This window comes from Cryptomeria japonica, chromosome 1 (assembly GCF_030272615.1).
Source record: "Cryptomeria japonica chromosome 1, Sugi_1.0, whole genome shotgun sequence".
NCBI lineage: Eukaryota > Viridiplantae > Streptophyta > Pinopsida > Cupressales > Cupressaceae > Cryptomeria > Cryptomeria japonica.
Genome location: NC_081405.1, coordinates 175,536,964 through 175,556,157, shown reverse-complemented (window position 1 = coordinate 175,556,157; position 19,194 = coordinate 175,536,964). Strand labels below are relative to the sequence as shown.

Below are 19,194 nucleotides of genomic sequence, written 5' to 3'. Positions count from 1 at the left end.
TTCCTTGTTAGGAAATGAGAAGATTGGGTCTTTTGAATTTTTTACTAATGCTGTTTTGGATGAAGGAAATCGCATTGCAGCAATGTAGTGTCTTTCAGAAAGCACTAAAACAGTGAAAATTCATGAAGGAGGCACAATGGAAAGAGGGAAAAGAGGTAAAACAGCAAAGGAGGTAATAGAAGACCTTTATTCTATTGAAAATGAAGGTACAAATTTACATGTTTTGTCTAATTTTGATGAAGTGAATTGGTGGAAGGTCAAATTTGAAAATTTGGATTTCATGAATGGTAGAAGAAGAGTAAGGATGAATGGGAATAATGTTATGAAGATGTAGAAAGTGAAGAACATGAAAATTCCGGTGGACAAAGCAAAGAAGTGGATTCAAAACAAGCATAGGGTCTACAAATGTTTCTAAGTCTAAACTCAGGAAACATTTCTTTCTACCATGGGTGTCTGATGCAGAGCATCCTCCACGTGTGAGAGAATCTCCTTTCAAATTTCAAATTCTCCTATGCATAGAGTTAAATGCTTTGATTTCTTTTTTACAGGTTTTTTTTGGTGGATGCTTCTAGGAGGCAGCGGTAGCATTTAGAGGCAGCAGTGTTGATTTTGCAGGTTATTTTTTGTTTTTATAGAGGCAGGGGGGTTCTGGGAAAATAGGGCAGAATTTCCAGACTTCGGTAAAAAGTAGAGAAGCTGGAAATTGTTTTGTTTTGGGATTCCAAGGGTGGGAATATGGTATTTCTTTTGCAGGTCTAATGACAGTTAGAGATTAGATTTGAATGTTGATATGGGAAGCCAATTGGCTAGTCTCTTTGTTATGTAATTCATTTCATATTGCAATAACAAATTCACTGGTTTTGCTGAATCAGTTTGGTGTTGATACAAATTCATTTTTCTGATTTAGGAACCACATTTGTTAGGTGTTGAAGTGTGTTGCAGGCTCATTGCATCACATAGTAAGGAAGTTTAGGGCATTGTTGGCCATCATAATTTAAAAATTTTTCATTGAGGAATCAATTCAAAGGCTGAAATCTCACGAGATGAGATTCCTTACAATTTGTTTTTGTCTGAAAAGGCTTCATTTGTTGCCTACTAGAAGAAGGATCAAGATTACTATTGAAGAAAAGTTGCATTTGGTGAGGAGATAAACCCACATGTACCTAAGTCCATTACTAAAATTCATTAGTCTAGTTGAAGGAGTGTATAGGCATGCTATTAGACCAAAGTAAGAGTTGGGTAGCATGTTACATCTCCACTTATTGTGGAGGGTCATCCTCCATTCTCTTAATTTCAACCTCCTTGCTATGGATTTCTTTGCCTTTTTGTGGCTATCACATTGTATTAGATGCTCTTTTATGGTTAAGACCTGTGATCTTAGTTGTATTTGTGAGCAGGGCAAACAATGGTGCTTGGAGCATTGGGTTTATTGTTATCCTATACTCCTTTCTATAATCAATCTAATGGGAGTGAGGTTGGATTTAGCATAATATGATTAAAGGATGGATATCCCATATAGTTGGGGAGGGTATTTTCATTTTAAAATTAGGAGCAAATCCCAATTAGTTATATTTGGTTGAAAATTGAGATTGACAACAGTAATGGGGGGATATTATAAACTTTTGTCATGTTTCTTGTGAATTCAATTTCAATGTACGTATAAGGTTTAAAGATTAACACTTCCTAGGAGCTTGAGACTCTTGCATCCACTCATCATGACTAGGGTATTGTTCTATTTATGATTTGTTGAATGGAAAATGGAAAATATTAAGTGAATGGTAATGGAAAGAAGTGAAAAAGACACCAAAAATAGAGAGTTTCTCAATGACAAGTCATCGTTGGTTGTTGAAGGGTCCAAATTATTTCATGTTAACTTTAGTCAATATAAGGCAGGCGATGGGGATAGAAGCATTGATAAGGAATTGTAAGAATGAGAAACTATTTTTCATTTCCATGTGCTAGTGGATTGATAAGGATAATCAAGGGTGGGGGAGGGTTGAGGGATCTAGGGAATAGGGCATATTGTAGCAAGAAAGGGAGGGATTTAAACAACATGGTTAAAAATGACACATTATGATAAAGAGGTTTTCTTTACGAATGATGAAGGGAACTTAATGGGAGAGTAAACATTGGGGGAAGCCATTCAAATGACCTTCAGCCTATACCACATTGTCCATCCAAGTTTAAAGTTAAGTAATTACAACTTGGTAATGCTTGGAGGAAATAAGAAATTGATTTTCATTTGGAGATAGGATTTTGATTGTTGGCAACGAGGGTTTGAGGTGTTTGGGACATCTCATTGAATTTTCTTTTAAGTTGAGCATTTTCCATATAGGTTTTGATTAAGTAATTACAACTTATTAGTGGTTGGAAGATAGAAGCAAATGATTTCATTTGAGAGGAGATTTTGACTTTTGGCAATAAGGATTTCAAGAATTTGATCCTTGGCATTAGTAGGGAAGTTCAAAATGTTATTGGCCGTCATAATTTTTATCTCCTTCATTGAGGCATCAATTGAGGGAAGGTAAGTGGCAACAATGTCTTCACTCTAGATGATTTGTGAAGCTAAGTTAGAGATGGTTGATAAGTCAATTCTTTAGCTATAGGATTTATTCGCTAGATTGAGGAATATTTTGTAGACCAAAATTAGGAGTAGTGGAAAAACTAAGGGACAACTATGAAGGGTTTGGGTGGTAAAGTGGATCAGATTTATATATAGGTAATTTTAAATTATAATGTAGTATACAATTATGCACAGTAGTATGTATGGATCAGAATTTCCTTTAAAACTGATTACACAGTTCAAATTATATTATTTAATGTAACTGAAGATCACACAATATTCTGTATAAAGTTACAACTGATTGTATTGCAGATCGCTGCTGTATGCACAATAATATTGACTGCTCCTGTTATATCTACAACTTCGTATTACTGTCATTGAATGGAATGGAGCCGAGATATAAACTCTCGATGATCAACATAGAGTCACGGCTCTATGTGGAATCGACATGATTCCACATAGAGTCGTGACTCTTATGTGAAGCAATGACCATTGATAACCGTTGATAGACATATGCAATGTTTGATTAAACAATTAGTAATCGGTATAATTACTATGACTTAATAAACAACATTTAATCATCGCTCTTGATAATCGATATACAAACATGATTAATGCTATGTATAATCCGATTATCATATTGATGATTATGGAGCAAATTGATCATCATATAACACCGTGATCTGTGATTAGAATACGCATATACAGTGAAGCACGATCAATGGTAGGAATAAAATAATTTATCATACAGATGTCTAAGGCTATTAGGCCAAGTAGATATTAGAATGGTTAGAATTATCCAACCATTGCTACATATTATTTCAACACTCCCTCTTAGCTAGCGAGGAATACTTCTATCCTAATAAGTTATATCACCATATTGTGAACACAATAGCTTCATCTATTGTGTGAGAGAAAGATATCACCTCACTGTGATATCAGGAGTTATGGCATATCCACGGAGATCATGTCATATGATATTCACCATAAATCCTTTAATATAATAACCACCATTATGGCTTGTCCACAGATATCACGTCTCATGATATCCACCATCATGGTATATCTAAAGAAATCACTTCATGGCATGTCCACGGATTTCACGTCACATGAAATCCACCATGAGAATCTCTTTATGTAATATCCACCATTATGGATTATCCATGGATATCACGTCTCATGATATCCACCATTATGGCATGTCCATAGATATTACTACTAGAGATACAGACAATTATGACATGTCCATAGACATCATGTCTCATGATATCCATCATAATGGTATGATCAATCAATATCGTAAGATCGTCACCTTACGATAATGATCAGATGTACAAGTGTTCATTATTGAGAGATCGTCACCTCACAATAATGTTCACAAGGGCTCATCAAGCACTGAACCAATGTTGTCAAGGAGTCACACACATGACACTAATCATGAACCATATCAGATTAATAAGATTGCATTAATAAGAGTTTACACTTTAAACATCTCAGAGAATACATTAGTACTATTAAAACAAATCAATGTTGCTGAGACTCAATCTCAGCTAGAGCTACATTTTCTACCATACCAAGCTTACCTCGAAAGTATGCAAACTTTATTCTAGCAAGAGGCTTGGTGAGGATATCTGCAGTTTGTTCATCTGTACTAACATATCTCAATTGAATAACATTCCTTTCCACCATGTCTCTAACATAATGGTAAGGGATCTCCACATGCTTTGTTCTGTCATGAAACACGGGATTGACAAAAAGCTTTATACAACTCTGATTGTCACAATGGATGATAGTAGGGTCTAAGGATTGTCCAAACAATCCTACAAGAAGTTTTCTGAGCCACACAGTTTCTCGAGCCCCCATGGATGCTGCAATATACTCTGCTTCTGTGGAGCTGAGTGCAACTGAAGATTGCTTCCTACTGAACGAGGAAATCATAGCTGAGCCCAAACTGAAACAACATCTCGATGTGCTTTTCTGATCAATTACACTTCCAGCCCAATCAGAATCAATGTACCCATGAAGGTTTAGGTCCACATCATCATATTTTAAACCATATCCGATTGTGCCACGCAGGTGTCTTAGAATATGCTTTGTTGCAACTAGGTGTATTTGTCTTGGTTCACTCATGAATTGACTAAGTGCACTCACTGCATAACAAATATCTGGTCTAGTGTTGACCAAGTACATCAAGGACCCAATCATTTGCCTATAAAGAGTGGGATCTGCCAAATATGAATAAGCTGCATCTTCTCTTAACTTATGCAAGTTTGTTTCCATAGGTGTAACCATGGATTTACAATCCATCATTCCAAACCTTTTTAGAATGTCAATGGTATACTTTCCTAGACTTAGAATGATTCCATCAGATTTCTGCCATACTTCAAAGCCAAGGAAATAGTGTAATAGACCTAGATCTTTCATATCAAATTCAGATGCTAATTCTTGCTTACATTTGATAATAAGATGATCTTCTCTTGTAATTAATAAGTCATCAACATAAAGAATTAGGATCAAGATTTCTCCATTAATTACCTTGAAATATAGGTTAGAATCTGCATCATTCTTGGAGAAACCCAAGCTCAAAAGGTAATGGTCAATCCTCTCATACCAAGCATGAGGAGCCTGTTTAAGACCATACAATGCCTTCTTTAATTTACAAACATGAGATTCCTTTCTATGTATTACAAAACCTTGGGGTTGCTCAAGGTATACTTCTTCCTCAATTACACCATTAAGGAAGGCAGTCTTTACATCCATTTGATGGATCTTCCACCCTTTTGATGCAGCAATAGCAATCATGGTTCTGACAGAAGTATATCGGGCAACAGGAGAAAAGGTTTCTTCGCAGTCAATTCCTTCCTTTTGAGAAAATCTTCTAGCTACAAATCTGGCTTTATATTTTTCAATACTACCATCAGCAACATGTTTAATTTTGAAGAGCCATTTAGAAGAAACAACTAATTTACCTTCTGGTCTAGGAACAATGTCCCAAACATCATTCTTTAGAATAGATTGGTATTCTTCTGTCATAGCATCTTTCCAAACTTGAAGACTAGAAGCTTCCTCAACACTAGTGGGTTCTGACTCAATGATTTCACTCATTAGTGCAACATAGCTAGAGAATCTATGTGGTCTTTTACTTTTCCTAAAGGTTTCTTTTGGTGCTGCAAAGCCTTCTGCCTCTTGCATCTTTTTTCTTGCCCAAAGAGGTCTTTTCTGGTTTACAACAATATCTCTAGGCCCATTAGTAGGATCCAAGGGTTCATTTGGATTAACATCTTCCACAAGTTCACGAGTCTCCCTCTGAATCTCAAGAGTATGGTCTTCTTCCATATTTTGAGGAGGCTCTTGATCTTCTATCTCATGGATATCCTTGGATTTTCTGAATGCAACATCTTCTTCAAAGATTACATCCCTACTTAACTCAATCAATTTTTGTCCTGGAATATAGATCCTATAAGCTTTAGATGTTTCACTATAGCCTATGAAAATTCCCTTCTTGCCTGAAGGTTCTAGTTTTGATCTTTTATCTTTGGGTATGTGTATGTATTCTGGGCAACCAAAGATTCTCAAGTGGCTTATATCAGGTTTTACTCCTGTAAATGCTTTTTTGGGTGTTTTATTTCCCAAAATGCTATGAGGGCTTCTATTTTGAATATAAACAACAGTTCTAGAAGCTTCAGCCCAAAAAGAGGTATGAAGATTTGGGTCATGTATCATGGCTTTTGCTGATTCTATAATGGTCCTATTTTTTCTTTCTGCCACACCATTTTTGTTGAGGGTTATAGGGAACACTAAACTCACTCTTAATCCCAACAAGTTATTAGAGGTATACTCTCCCCCATTATCTAATCTTAAGATTTTGATTCTTTTCCCTGGCATGTTTTTTACTAGGGCTTTGAATTCCTTAAATCTCATTAGTACTTCATCAAATTCTTTATTCTTCAGAAAATATATCCAAGTTTTCCTAGAATAGTCATCAATGAAAGTAACATAGTACAAGAACCCACCTAAGGAAGCTACTGTCATGGGCCCACATAAGTCTAAATAAATAAGTTCAAGAACATATTTAGATCCACTTTCACTATTATGAAGATGCCCTAATTTTCTATGCCAAATCTCACGTGTTTGAAGAATCATGAATTAGTGTTTGAGAAGAAGTAGTGCAAAGTTGATAGAGACATCCATGGTGAACTCCTATAATTTGAGCCTTCTTGATGTTTGTCTTCTTGGGCCATGCTAGGACCTTGCCATCCATGAAAGCAATTCGATAGCCTTTGTCTTCCAAGGCTGATATGGAGACCAAGTTTCGCCTAATCCCTGGTACGAATAATACATCAGTCAATTGTATGGAGATGCCTGAATTTAGTTGTAGAGTAGAGGTCTCAATTCCTTTTACTGAATAGCTAGAGTCGCAAATGGTAACTTTCTCATTTGATGTATTCTCCACCAAGTTATCTAGATGTTCTCTAAATCCCGTGATGTGGCGTGATGCCCCACTATCAATTATCCAAGTGTTGTGAGTGGTAGCCACATGACTTGAAAGAGCCGAATAGAAGATGAATCCATTTGAATCTCCTTGAGGAAGGGTTTCGTCAACATGTGCAATGGAAGCTTGAGGCATGGTCCTGGTAGGGCATTTCATGGCATAGTGACCATATTTGTCACATCTGAAACATTGTACTTTTGACATATCATTCCTTCTTTTGGACGTAGAAACACCATTTGATTCTTTGTCTTTCTTTCTTTTGAAGTATCCTTTCTTTCCCTCCTTCTTGGTGGAGTGTGTGGCTAGAACATAAATGTCATCATTCGTGGAGCTTTGTCCAATCCCTCTTGTGATTAGTCTCAACTCTTCTTGAATGCAATCAGTTTTTAGACAATCAAACTTAGGAAGTTTAGATCGTGCACTTATCCCTTTAATGAATGATTCCCAAGAAGAAGGGAGACCATTGAGGGCCAACATGGTTAACTCTTTACTTTCAATTGTGTGACCAATGGTGGAGAGATGGTCCCTTAGTTCTGTTATCCTCATGAAGTATGAGGTGATAGTTTCGCCCTTGATCATTTTAACATGGTGGAGCTGTTGCTTTAGTGCAAGAGCTCTACTAGTGTTATTTATCTCATACATACTTCCTAATGATTTGAACATATCATAGGCTGTTTCCAATTTTGAGATAATTGGTACAATATGATCTTTCACTGCATCCACCAACATTTTCATAGCTTTATTGTTCATTTTCATCCATTGGGGCTTTTCACTTTCTTCGTCAGGTACCGGTATAGCTTTCTTTACGGATTCATCTAATTCGTTTTTTCTTAAAGCAAGCATGATCCTAAACTTCCAAGATACAAAGTCGGAAGCTCCATCAAGTCGATCCTCAAATCTAACACCATTCACCATTTTGATGTATAGAAGGGAGTTGAAGAATTCGAGAATATATAGAGAGTAGTATCGCCTATATAAATCTGATTTGATCTTTTTCTTATGCTGGCTCTGATACCATGTTAAAGTGGATCAGATTTATATATAGGTAATTTTAAACTATAATGTAGTATACAATTATTCACAGTACTATGTATGGATCAGAATTTCATTTAAAACTGATTACATAGTTCAGATTATATTATTTAATGTAACTGAAGATCACACAATATTCTGTGTAACGTTACAACTGATTGTATTGCAGATCGCTGCTATATGCACAATGATATCGACTGCTCCTGTTATATCTACAACTTCGTATTACTGTCATCAAATGGAATCGAGCTGAGATATAAACTCTCGATGATCAACATAGAGTCACGACTCTATGTGGAATCGACATGATTCCACATAGAGTCGTGACTCCTATGTGGAGCAATGACCATTGATAACTGTTGATAGACATATGCAATGTTTGATTAAACAATTAGTAATAGGTATAATTACTATGACTTAATAAACAACATTTAATCATCGCTCTTGAAAATCGATATACAAACATGATTAATGCTATGTATAATCCAATTATCATATTGATGATTATGGATTGATCATCATATAACATTGTGATCTGTGATCAGAATATGCATATACAGTGAAGCACAATCAAGGGTAGGAATAAAATAATTTATCATACAGATGTCTAAGGCTATTAGGCCAAGTAGATATTAGAATGGTTAGAATTATCCGACCGTTGCTACATATTATTTCTACACTCCCTCTTAGCTAGGGAGGAATACTTCTATCCTAATAAGTTATATCACCATATTGTGAACACAATAGCTTCATCTATTGTGTTCGAGAAAGATATCACCTCACTGTGATATCAGGAGTTATGGCATATCCACGGAGATCATGTCACATGATATCCACCATATATCCTTTAATATAATATCCACCATTATGGCTTGTCCATGGATATCACATCTCATGATATCCACCATCATGGTATATCTAAAGATATTACTTCATGGCATGTCCATGGATTTCACGTCACATGAAATCCACCATGAGAATCTCTTTATGTAATAAGCAGGTGTATCTTGCAATAGTCTAGAAATTGGTGATAATCTGAGTAATTATGATTAATTGAGACTATTTGAAATTATTTAGTTTTTGAATATTGATGCTTCTGGATACTGGTAATTGCCTGATAAATAATCTGATAACAATCTGAATATTGGTAGATAAAATCTAAATAATCTGAATATACAAACATTTGGATACTGGTACTTGTTTGGTAAATAATCTGATAATGATCTGAATACTTATAAATAAATTTGGGCACCCTGCATGATAGGGGGAACTGCTGTACAAGGGCACGCTATATGATAGGGGGAACTGCTGTACAAGGGCACGCTATATGATAGGGGGAACTGCTGTACAAAGGCATCCTATATGGTTACATTTAGTAGGGGGGACTGTTAAAGACACCCTATCAAATCTTGCACTATAGTTCACCACCATAATTCATGATTTTTACTCTGTTAATGTTACAAGAATTCTTCTTTATGTTCTATATATATATAGTCGCTCATATGATCATTCTTTAATGTAATTTGTAGTATCTTCTGACTTTATTTTTGCAGTCATTTGACAACAACAGAGGCTAACGTACCTTCTTGCAACCCATGTACTAAGAAATGAGATCCATAACTAGGATATTTTAAACCAATTTACTAGGGGACATTACCTGACCATAGTTCATGTATCTTCTATTATTTTTGACGTACATTTTTCAAACATGAAGAATTCTTAAGAGTTTGATACACTTGTATCTAGTCACCATGAATAGGAGTATCAATTCCATGTTAGTAGGGGGTTCTTCCATGGTTCCAGCTATCAATGGTTAAATGAAAAATTGAAAATATGAAATGAATGGTAGTGTTAAGTGACGAAGACACCAAAAAAGAGGAGAATTCCTTGATGGAAAGTCATGGGGGGCCATTAAATGGGGATTAAAGGATTTCCCATAAATGGTTAGTGTGAGTTAGACAAGAGGGCGTGGAAGTATAAATAAGGACATATAGGGATGAGTAAGTTTATTTCATTCTCATGTGTTGCAAAGAGTTAATGGACCTCTTACGAGAATCAAGGATGGGTTGAAGGATTGGGAGTAGAATGGAGTGTAGCAAGAAAGGTAAAGCTTGAAAGGCCCTGGCTAAAATTTGCATGTGTGGTGAACAAAAGGTTTTCATAAGGAATGATGAAGGAAACTTAATTTAATGGGTAGATAAATATTGGGTGTAGCAATTTGATTGAACTTTCAAAAAGTAACTTTCTTTAAGGGTAGTCCTAGCTTTCCTTGGGGCAATAGAGTGGGACAATCTTATTGTACATGATAGTGATTGTTCTTGACACTTATTTTATTATTAGGAAAAACATTGCCTTCTAATTCTACAACACAAGGTAGTTTTTTTAGGGTGAATTGAATAATGTGAAGAGCCTTGTTCATTGGGATTTGTAATGCAGGCTTGGCTAGAGTATTGGCTATTTTTTCTTTTCTTACTTCATATGGATTGCACTTATTTTTCAAGGTGTAAGATATTTGAGAATATACACAATAGTTGGCATGAGTTTTCCATAGTCCATGATATATTTACAAGAATGCTTCTGGAGAAACTGTGTAAATTTTTTGTGTGTCAACGTTTCGGATTGCACTCAGCAATCCATCATCAGGAAGATGAAAAAATTTACACAGTTTCTCCAGAAGCATTCTTGTAAATATACATGATTTCATTCCATATATTGGATAGGTTCCAATGGATATCCATTAGTGGAAAGTGATTGTTACTTGGTGTAGTTGAGGATTTTTATATGACCAAGTCTCTGTTAGAGGAGTTATATTTCCACTATAAGGAGAACCAAAACTTAAAATAGTATGTAATTTTTGCTCCCTAAAATTGAGAATGCTCTTAAGAATTCTTTTTTCTTGCTGATTTAACATTTTTTTTTTAAATGCAAGATTTGTTGTCATTGATGACTTGGCCCAATGATTGAGGTTATGTTTTGTATTTAAGGATAGAAGTAGTCATAAATGTATCATCAACAAAGTAAAAGATAGTAATTCTTGTGACATTGGAAGCTTGCTTACTTGGGTTTCATATATTTTGCCTTGTTTCTGATTTTTTAATGAGCTGAGAAGATCCCCTTCTTATATTTATCTCAAGGACCTGAATGGTAGTCAAAGGTGTCATACAGCGAGATTCTAAAGGTGAAGGAAGTTATGCAGCTGACACCCTAGACAAAATTGTTGTCAAAGCACATATCTTGAAGAGTTTTAAAGAGCAGTGTCCAATTTCTTTTTAACAAATCTTTGGCAATAAGAAAGTTAATAAGAACTCTTAGCTTTGATTTTGTTTTGAAAGAATGAAATATTTCCTGCACCATTATCATATTGTCAATAATTTGTTTCCCCAAAACAAAAGCAGGTTGGGAGGGGCAAATGAGTTTTAACTTTAAAGAGAAGACACTTGATTCTGGTAGCAATACTTTTGCTAATGATTTTTTATGACAGGGTTCCATAAAGAAATCGATTGGAAATGGAAGATTTCATTTGATTTTGATTTAGGAATCAGGACAGAGAGGCGACATTAAGCATTTTTGCCATCTTAAAATTTTCCTTGACTCTTACGCTACCTTGAGCAGTTCAATTTTGAGAAGAGACCAGAACATTTTCATTGTTCTGTTTAAATTCAACTTGCTATCCGTTGCTCATAAACAACCTACAAATTGTACTTTTAAAAACAAGGGATTTGGACAATATGGATTTGTATATATTAACTTTACTTGACAAGTTGTATAATGATGGGGTAGAGTGCAAAATAGATTTAGGAAGCAACTAACTTACATAGCAAAAATGTATAATAGCACTAATATTTAAAGAAATCAGTTATTACCTTTGCAGTATTGAACACCACACTCCTACAATCAGGGAGAATACTGATAGACCAAGCAGGTATGTAATAATTTTTATTGTTAAATATGACTGTTGCATCAGAATTTGCATCAAAGTTTTCAAGGAATGCAGCACACTTTCCAGCCCCTGCAGAATATACATAAGACTGAAAAGGCCAGTGCCGTCAGATTGTTCTATCTCATAATAAAAATCTCAACTTAAGCTTTTCTTTTACAATTGGAATTGAAACTAAAGCAGTCTTAACAAAGTCAAAAAGTCAAAATATACCTTCTGGTTATTTCCTAAAGAATTAACAACAGGATCACCACTAACTAAAGCAGGTTCACAGAGCTTTATAGCCTTATGTAAAGCCTTCAGGTGTCCCCACTTTGGCTTCCTAATAAGCCCTGCCAGAAAGAGTCAAAACTGACAAGTCAAATTCAAAAGTGTCTTTTGGAGTGCTGAAAAATTGAAAAAAAAATTTCCAAAATTCACATTTTTAAGAATAAACAAGAATCCAACATTCTGTGTTTCATTTGAGAATATTTTTTCTATTACAACTACTCTACATTGATACCACAGGCACCAGGGGGTTTAAAGCAGGATTTTAAACGTATTCTAAAGAGATAAGCTAATGCATTGTTTTCAAAGTTTATGTGTAGACAAAAATTAAATTTTCTTCTTCTTGTATCACGAAAATTGAAATATAATAAGTGTCACATCTCCAAGAAACCAACTTTTAAGACACATTTAGTCCTTATGTAATGTAGATTAGAGGAGACTCCGTCAATTGTGATGTTTTGTTTTGGGGTGTCCGTCAATTGTGATGTTTTGTTTTGGGGTGTGTGTATGCAATCAATTGAGTTAGTGATCACTGGTTAACTTGGTCTATTTTACTTGGCATGCAACATGGAATAATCAAGTCAACTATGCTTTCATATGCTTGAATCTTTGTGAAACGTTATAAGATGAAACTGCTCCTACAACTGCGTAATTGTATGCTTAGTCCAGGTTGAAGTTCAACCAATTATAGATACTTTGTAATCAAATAACACTTAACCCTGATTTTGATCATCTAATTGAGAAGAGTTTGGACATCTTTCTAGTTTATGTGTGTAATGTCTAGAAGATCCCTTAAATAAATATCTTTAATAACACTAAATGATAATTATCATAAATGTATATATATTATCATTATAGTAATAATCTATAATTTAAAGATCTTTTGATAATATACAATATTGAATATTGAATATGTTATCATTATCTAATTAATAATTTAACCCCAACTTTACACTAGTTTTTAATAAAATATAAACCAAATAAAACTACAAACCATAGGTAAAAGGGGGGCTATGGTAATAACTTCAAAAAAAAGCAGCGGCTTGAAATAAATCCGTTGTGGGGCACAATGCAAGGGCAGTGTATAATGACTCCAAAATCTCTACAAAATGCACTTGAAGAGACATAAAAGTTCTGGAATGAATCTGCACCCTTCACATTAGGATGGTAGCATTTTTTTAAGAGCTCCATGTCCATATTTTATTCAGGCAAGGTAGAGTAAAAGTAGAAAGATTAATGTGAAATGACAGAAGATGGGTGGCTGCAGGAGATTGGAGAGAGCAGAAATGAAAATTTTAAAATGGAGGTCAATAAAATGGAGAAAAAGGTTAAAGAAAAAGTGCAGACAGCAGGGCATGAGAAGGAGCTTTCAAAGATGCAGGGATGTTGGGGGCTGAAACTCAGATGCTGGAATATGAGGTGAGTCCTCAAGAGAATTTTTAACCCTTCTATTGCTGTTGTCATCTATTAATATCCGACCTGGAGACTCATTGAGATGTATTTCACTATATCTAAGCCTTAAGCTGCTATTAAATGTCATGTAGCAAGTTATATGCAAAATGAAATAGCTGTTTACTCTAAAAGCCCTCACCCATATGCCTTAGTAATAGGAAACTCCGTATGCACATTGATGGATCTGCATACTGGGTTTCTTGTTCACTAGTTTATAAGGATAGATCTTAGATTCTGGTGGCGTTTTAGTTAGGATAATTGCAGATTCTTCACTCTTCATGGCTATGACATCCTTCCAATAGGTGTATCTAACTCATACCTTCCTATCCTTTGCAGTATAGAAAGTCTAACATCTTAACATACCTCAATGATTGGATGCCCAACAATTATTCTTTTGAAATTATTTTGACCATTAATGAGGACTCCAGCAACACGCATGGACCAGTACGAATATCAAAGGAAATGATGCTTAAGCAATTGCTATGGCAAAATAGCTTTAGCTTTTAGTGAAGCCAACCCAATACATACTAATATGTAAAATTCACTTAAATCCCTTATGTTTGGAGTTCATGGATATATGTGTGCACAGTGAAGATATACAATACCCATGAACTATTTTATTAAAGTTCACCGTGAAATGCTGGCTTAAGTTCTCCAATCATTGGTGAAAGTAAATCATTGGAGACTTAACGATGGCAACATTTGGCTTCCTATTCTAAATTATGATATCCTTTTCTATCATCCTCCGAACTTATGCAAATTAGGGGTTTTAAAATAGGTTAGGCAAATCATACTAAATTATTGAAATGTAATTTTTAATGGAAATACACTTAAAACTGGTTTTATTAAAATGTTTTTAAAACATGTTTTCATATAAACAACACACAAATTGTTTGTACTTAACATGTTTAAGACCTGGTTGAGAGTTTTAGGACAAATCTATAGCCTCAAGGAACTCCTTACAATATGAATTAAAATAAGATTTAATTAACATGAGCCACAACTTATCATGGCCTAATAACATAATTAACAAAATAAAGCGTAGAATATAAAAGTGGGGGATCGAACTTGTAAAAATAATATTTATATAATGATTGATATAATTGGTGTCTACCAATATTAGTTGTGTGAAAAGTATGTAATGTCCCCACTTTGAAATGGAATTTAATAGTATATAATTATAAAATTTAAATTTATAAAAATAAAAAAAAATTAATATTAAAATATAAAAGAATATAATTAAATATAGTTAAAATTTAATTAAGTTAATGAATGGTCAAAAGACATGGAATGAAAAGTTGTGACTTCCTCAAACATTAGATATAAAAGTGAGAAGAGAACCTCATTTGAGAGGGGGATAATTTGGGAATCAGAAGTGCAGATCTGATTTGAAAGGTTGCGTCCCTTTCAAAGGGCAGAAATAATGAAGAGTCACACTCTTTCAAAGGGTGCTAATGGTGAATGGGTGTGTCTCTTGCCAAATGGCACACATGATGAAGAGGTGTGACCTCTCCCTCACATTAAGAGATATAAAGGAAATGAATCAAAAGCATACAGTGACATTACCATGGATTAGATAAGATAGAAGAGCAGTTAACAAGAACTGGCTCTCAAGCATCGATCAAGTTTAAATTGCAATCTGCCATCATCAGATTCTATCTACCATTTTCTTATTCATATCCGTTATTGGACTGGCCTGATTAAGCATCAGACTTGGGCACCAAACCAGGTTGCATATAATCATAAAAGGGAGATCAAAGGAAAGACGTTAAACCTGCACCAAGGGGAAATTAGAATTGAATGCAAATATTATCAGAACAGTAGCCTGCCTCCCAGTTGGGGCCATTACATCAAACCAAGGAATAACAAACTGCTGGTAATATCTTTGATCATAGCCCTATCACAGTATTATTATCATTACAATCTAATCTCCTTATCTACTTCTGTTATCATTATGCTCGGTAGCCTTATGATGGCCTCAGCCTTAAATCTACCATTTCAGCATTAGGGCCAGCATATAATAAATCTAACAGTAGTTCATATGGAAATAGGAATTGGTATCATTATTAGATCAAACATCTTGGGAATACTATTATTATTAGAGCATCATTACTATTATTGCAGCATTGCTTGATAACATCATAGTAATACTTATTGGCATTGTCAGCACATTATATACTCAAAGAGAGATGATAGAAATTGTGTTTAGTAGTAGTTCATCTTGTAGAGGAAGGTATGAGATGTAATGAAGGTGTAACGAGGGGCTCGTAAGTAGGCCATTCTTAGATGATCAAAGTAGCATCTAGAACTTGGAGGACCCTTACATGGAGGAGTCAAGGAACAAGACATGGTTAATTTGGGAGAAATAGACTTAAGGGGGAATTCCAATCACAAGAAGAAGGATAAGGATGGAAATGTTGAAGAACGGCGATAGGATACCTCACTAGGTAGACCTCCTCATGGTAATTGACTGATGGTCCTGTTGTGAGGTATTCACACATTGCCCCATCGCAAATGGGGACCCCCACTTTTTCTTGCTTCCTAGGTTGTGTTTGTGTCCTTAGCTATTAGCCTTTGCATTTGAAGGGGAATATAAAGTCAGGGGGCCAGGAGTCAGGTGAATAGCCTTGTGTGAAATGTGAAGTAAGTAAAGTTTAGAGGTCATGTTAGTCAATCAGGAGCTTAGCTGAAGAGTCTAAGAGGTTGCTAGTAGCGACAATCCAAGAGTTCAAGGTTGAAGGTAAACTCTAATTGCTTTAATTACCCTTGGCCGAAGTTGTTTCCAAGAGGTCTCATCTTGTAAGGGAGAAAAGATGTCCAAGGCGATATGTAAATGAGCGATTTTTAGATGACAAATCACCTTAGTCTCCAAGCTTCAAAACCACATTTCATGTTGAGTGACAGATGAGCGGATTTTCCCTTGAGTATCTTGCTTGAGAATTAGTGTAAGTATGAAGTTCGAGCGTTTGAATGAGTTGTTCTAAGGATTGAACTGTTGTGCAGTAAAATGATCAGTAAGCTCATTTGTAATCCACCTCATCTCTAAGTCTTCTCTAGATTTTAACTTCATGACTTCACAACTTGAAGCAAACTTCATAAGTGAGAGGTTTCGAGCGAACTTCATGTTTGAAGGATATGGAGCGAACTTCATGAATGAGGAGATTGAAGCAAATTTCACTTTCAAGCATTCATAAACGAGGTTGGCAATACAGGAATGAAGTGAAGGATTTGAGAACATGAGCTTCATGAGTTCACCGTTTGGAGCAAATTTTCCAACTTCATGACTTCACCTTTTGGATCGAATTTTCCAACTTCATGACTTCACCTTTTGGATTGAATTTTCCAACTTCATGAGTTGCCTTCTTGGAGCGAATTTTCCACCTTCATGAGTTGCCTTCTTGGAGCGAATTTTCCAACTTCATGAGTTGCCTTCTTGGAGCGAATTTTCCAACTTCATGAGTTGCCACTTTGGAGCGAACTTCATGAGTTAGACTTTTGGAGTGAACTTATTCATGTTGAAAGTGGAAGAATGAGAAAAATTCAAAAATCGCCTACTCCATGATCAAATACTCAAAAGCGAACTTCATGAGTTGCCATCTTGGAGTGAACTTCATGAGTTGCCATCTTGGAGTGAACTTCATGGGTTGCCATCTTGGAGCGAACTTCATGGGTTGCCATCAAGGAGTGAACTTCATGACTTCACCTTTTGGAGCAAATTTTATCAATGAACACACATGAGCAAGCCTACATGAAGCGAAATTGAAAGAGAAGTGAAGGATGATTGATAGCATTTAGCCTTGAAGAGATTCAATTTGAAAATAAACTTCATGAACTCAACATTTGGAGCGAAATTTCCTACTTCATGAGTTGAGCATTTGGAGCGAAATTTCATACTTCATGAATTGAGCAATTGGAGTGAATTTCCTACTTCATGACTTGCCAACTTGTAGCAAACTTCACAACTTCATGTTTTGGAGCGAATTTCATGTTTGAGAGATTTCAAGCGAACTTCATGAAGCAGGAATGTGGAGCGAACTTCATGTTTGGAAGAGACAAGCTAGCTTAGTTAGCAAGGCGATTGAAATAAGACTTCATCTGCACACCACTTAGAGAAAATTTCAAATGCACTTCATGAGTTGAGAAACAAGAGCGAACTTCATGAGTTTCAAAATTGGAGCAACTTCATGAATTAGAGATCAAGAGCGACTTCATGAATCAAGAAAGTGGAGCGACTTTCATGCAAAGGTGAACTTCATGAGTTAGGAATTTGGAGCGAATTTCATGAATAAGCCCAATAAGCGAATGAACTTCAAGAATTGAGAGATGAGCGAACTTCATGATTCGACCTACATAAGCGAACCTCACAATTTGAAGGATATGAGCGAATTCCACAAAATGAGCTTCAAGAACGAATTTCAAAGGTGTGAACTCTACTCCATGTATTCTTAATAGAAGGCTAAGTTGCAAGATTTGGAAGAGCCATTTTGAGTTGAGGGAAAATGGAGGAGAGCAAGTTCAAAGGACAAGGGTAACTTCATGAAAATCAAGAGTGGAGTAAACTTCGAGAGCTCCTCTCTAAGAGAAAAAATCAACTTCAAATGTCACTTCATGAAGGCGAATTCTCTTTATATGTTCTTATTAAATCTATATATCAAGTGTATTTGATACACGCTTATTTGTTTTGCAGGAGATGAAGCAAGATACAAGGAAAACCTCTTCAAGAAGCTTCATCAGAAAACACAAGAACATCAAGGAGGAGAAGATCTCAAAGTGTTTAAGGCCTCTCACCACCTCAATTACATGAAGAAGACTCAAAACATTACTAGGTTGAAGGACTTCAAATGTTCAATAGCTGCAAGCAATAGAGCAGGATATCTTCAAGGTTCTCATTCTATCACATTGACATGGAGATATCACAAGAGTGCAAAGAATAAATAATCCAACTACCTCAAGGCACTAGACCATCAAGTAAGGATAACCTACATGATGAAAGGATGTTTTACAATCTTGAATTCCCTTCAAGAATCCAAGAATCGAAGTCAGTAGAGGAGCTACATTCAACCAGTTGCATCATTCATCAAGTATGTCAGAAATGAAGGAGGATCAACCAAAGTCATCACAAGACATACATCGAACATGATTGAAGAAGCAAATAGTTTCAGAAGAGTTAATCAAAGTTTGCTTCTCATCATCATCATCACATTGAGCAACTGAATAATGTTTGAGTATCAAGAGATATCTCTCAACATCCCTTCATGATGATGAATCAAATCAAGTTTACAAGTGCAAGATTGAAGTGGCAACCTAGTCACCCCTTCCACCAATCCAACGGGTCCACATCAACATGTCCAAGTTCAATGAATCGCAAACTCCAATGTAACTACCCTCAATATCAATTGGTCCACATTCTCTGAATGCAATTCTCTCATTGGCTAAGAAGAGTTTGTTGTA

At 35.5% G+C, this 19,194-nt stretch overlaps 1 protein-coding gene and 1 long non-coding RNA gene across 5 annotated transcripts in view; one reads left to right on the top strand and one right to left on the bottom strand.

Annotated features, from left to right (window-relative positions):
- The window catches only part of LOC131060919 (uncharacterized), a 58,682-nt gene that overhangs the window by 12,810 nt on the left and 26,678 nt on the right, over window positions 1–19,194 (top strand). For all 3 annotated transcript variants that reach the window (XR_009110460.2, XR_009371540.1, XR_009110461.2), the window contains exon 2: window positions 13,559–13,710. This is a non-coding gene — a long non-coding RNA (uncharacterized LOC131060919). The remainder of the gene's footprint in view (window positions 1–13,558; window positions 13,711–19,194) is intronic.
- The window catches only part of LOC131060918 (beta-galactosidase 2), a 55,754-nt gene that overhangs the window by 13,122 nt on the left and 23,438 nt on the right, over window positions 1–19,194 (bottom strand). For both annotated transcript variants that reach the window (XM_057994356.2, XM_057994357.2), the window contains 2 exons: window positions 12,238–12,356; window positions 11,951–12,115 (listed from right to left, as the gene is read on the bottom strand). In XM_057994356.2, the coding sequence (XP_057850339.2) occupies window positions 11,951–12,115; window positions 12,238–12,356 (284 nt within the window). The remainder of the gene's footprint in view (window positions 1–11,950; window positions 12,116–12,237; window positions 12,357–19,194) is intronic.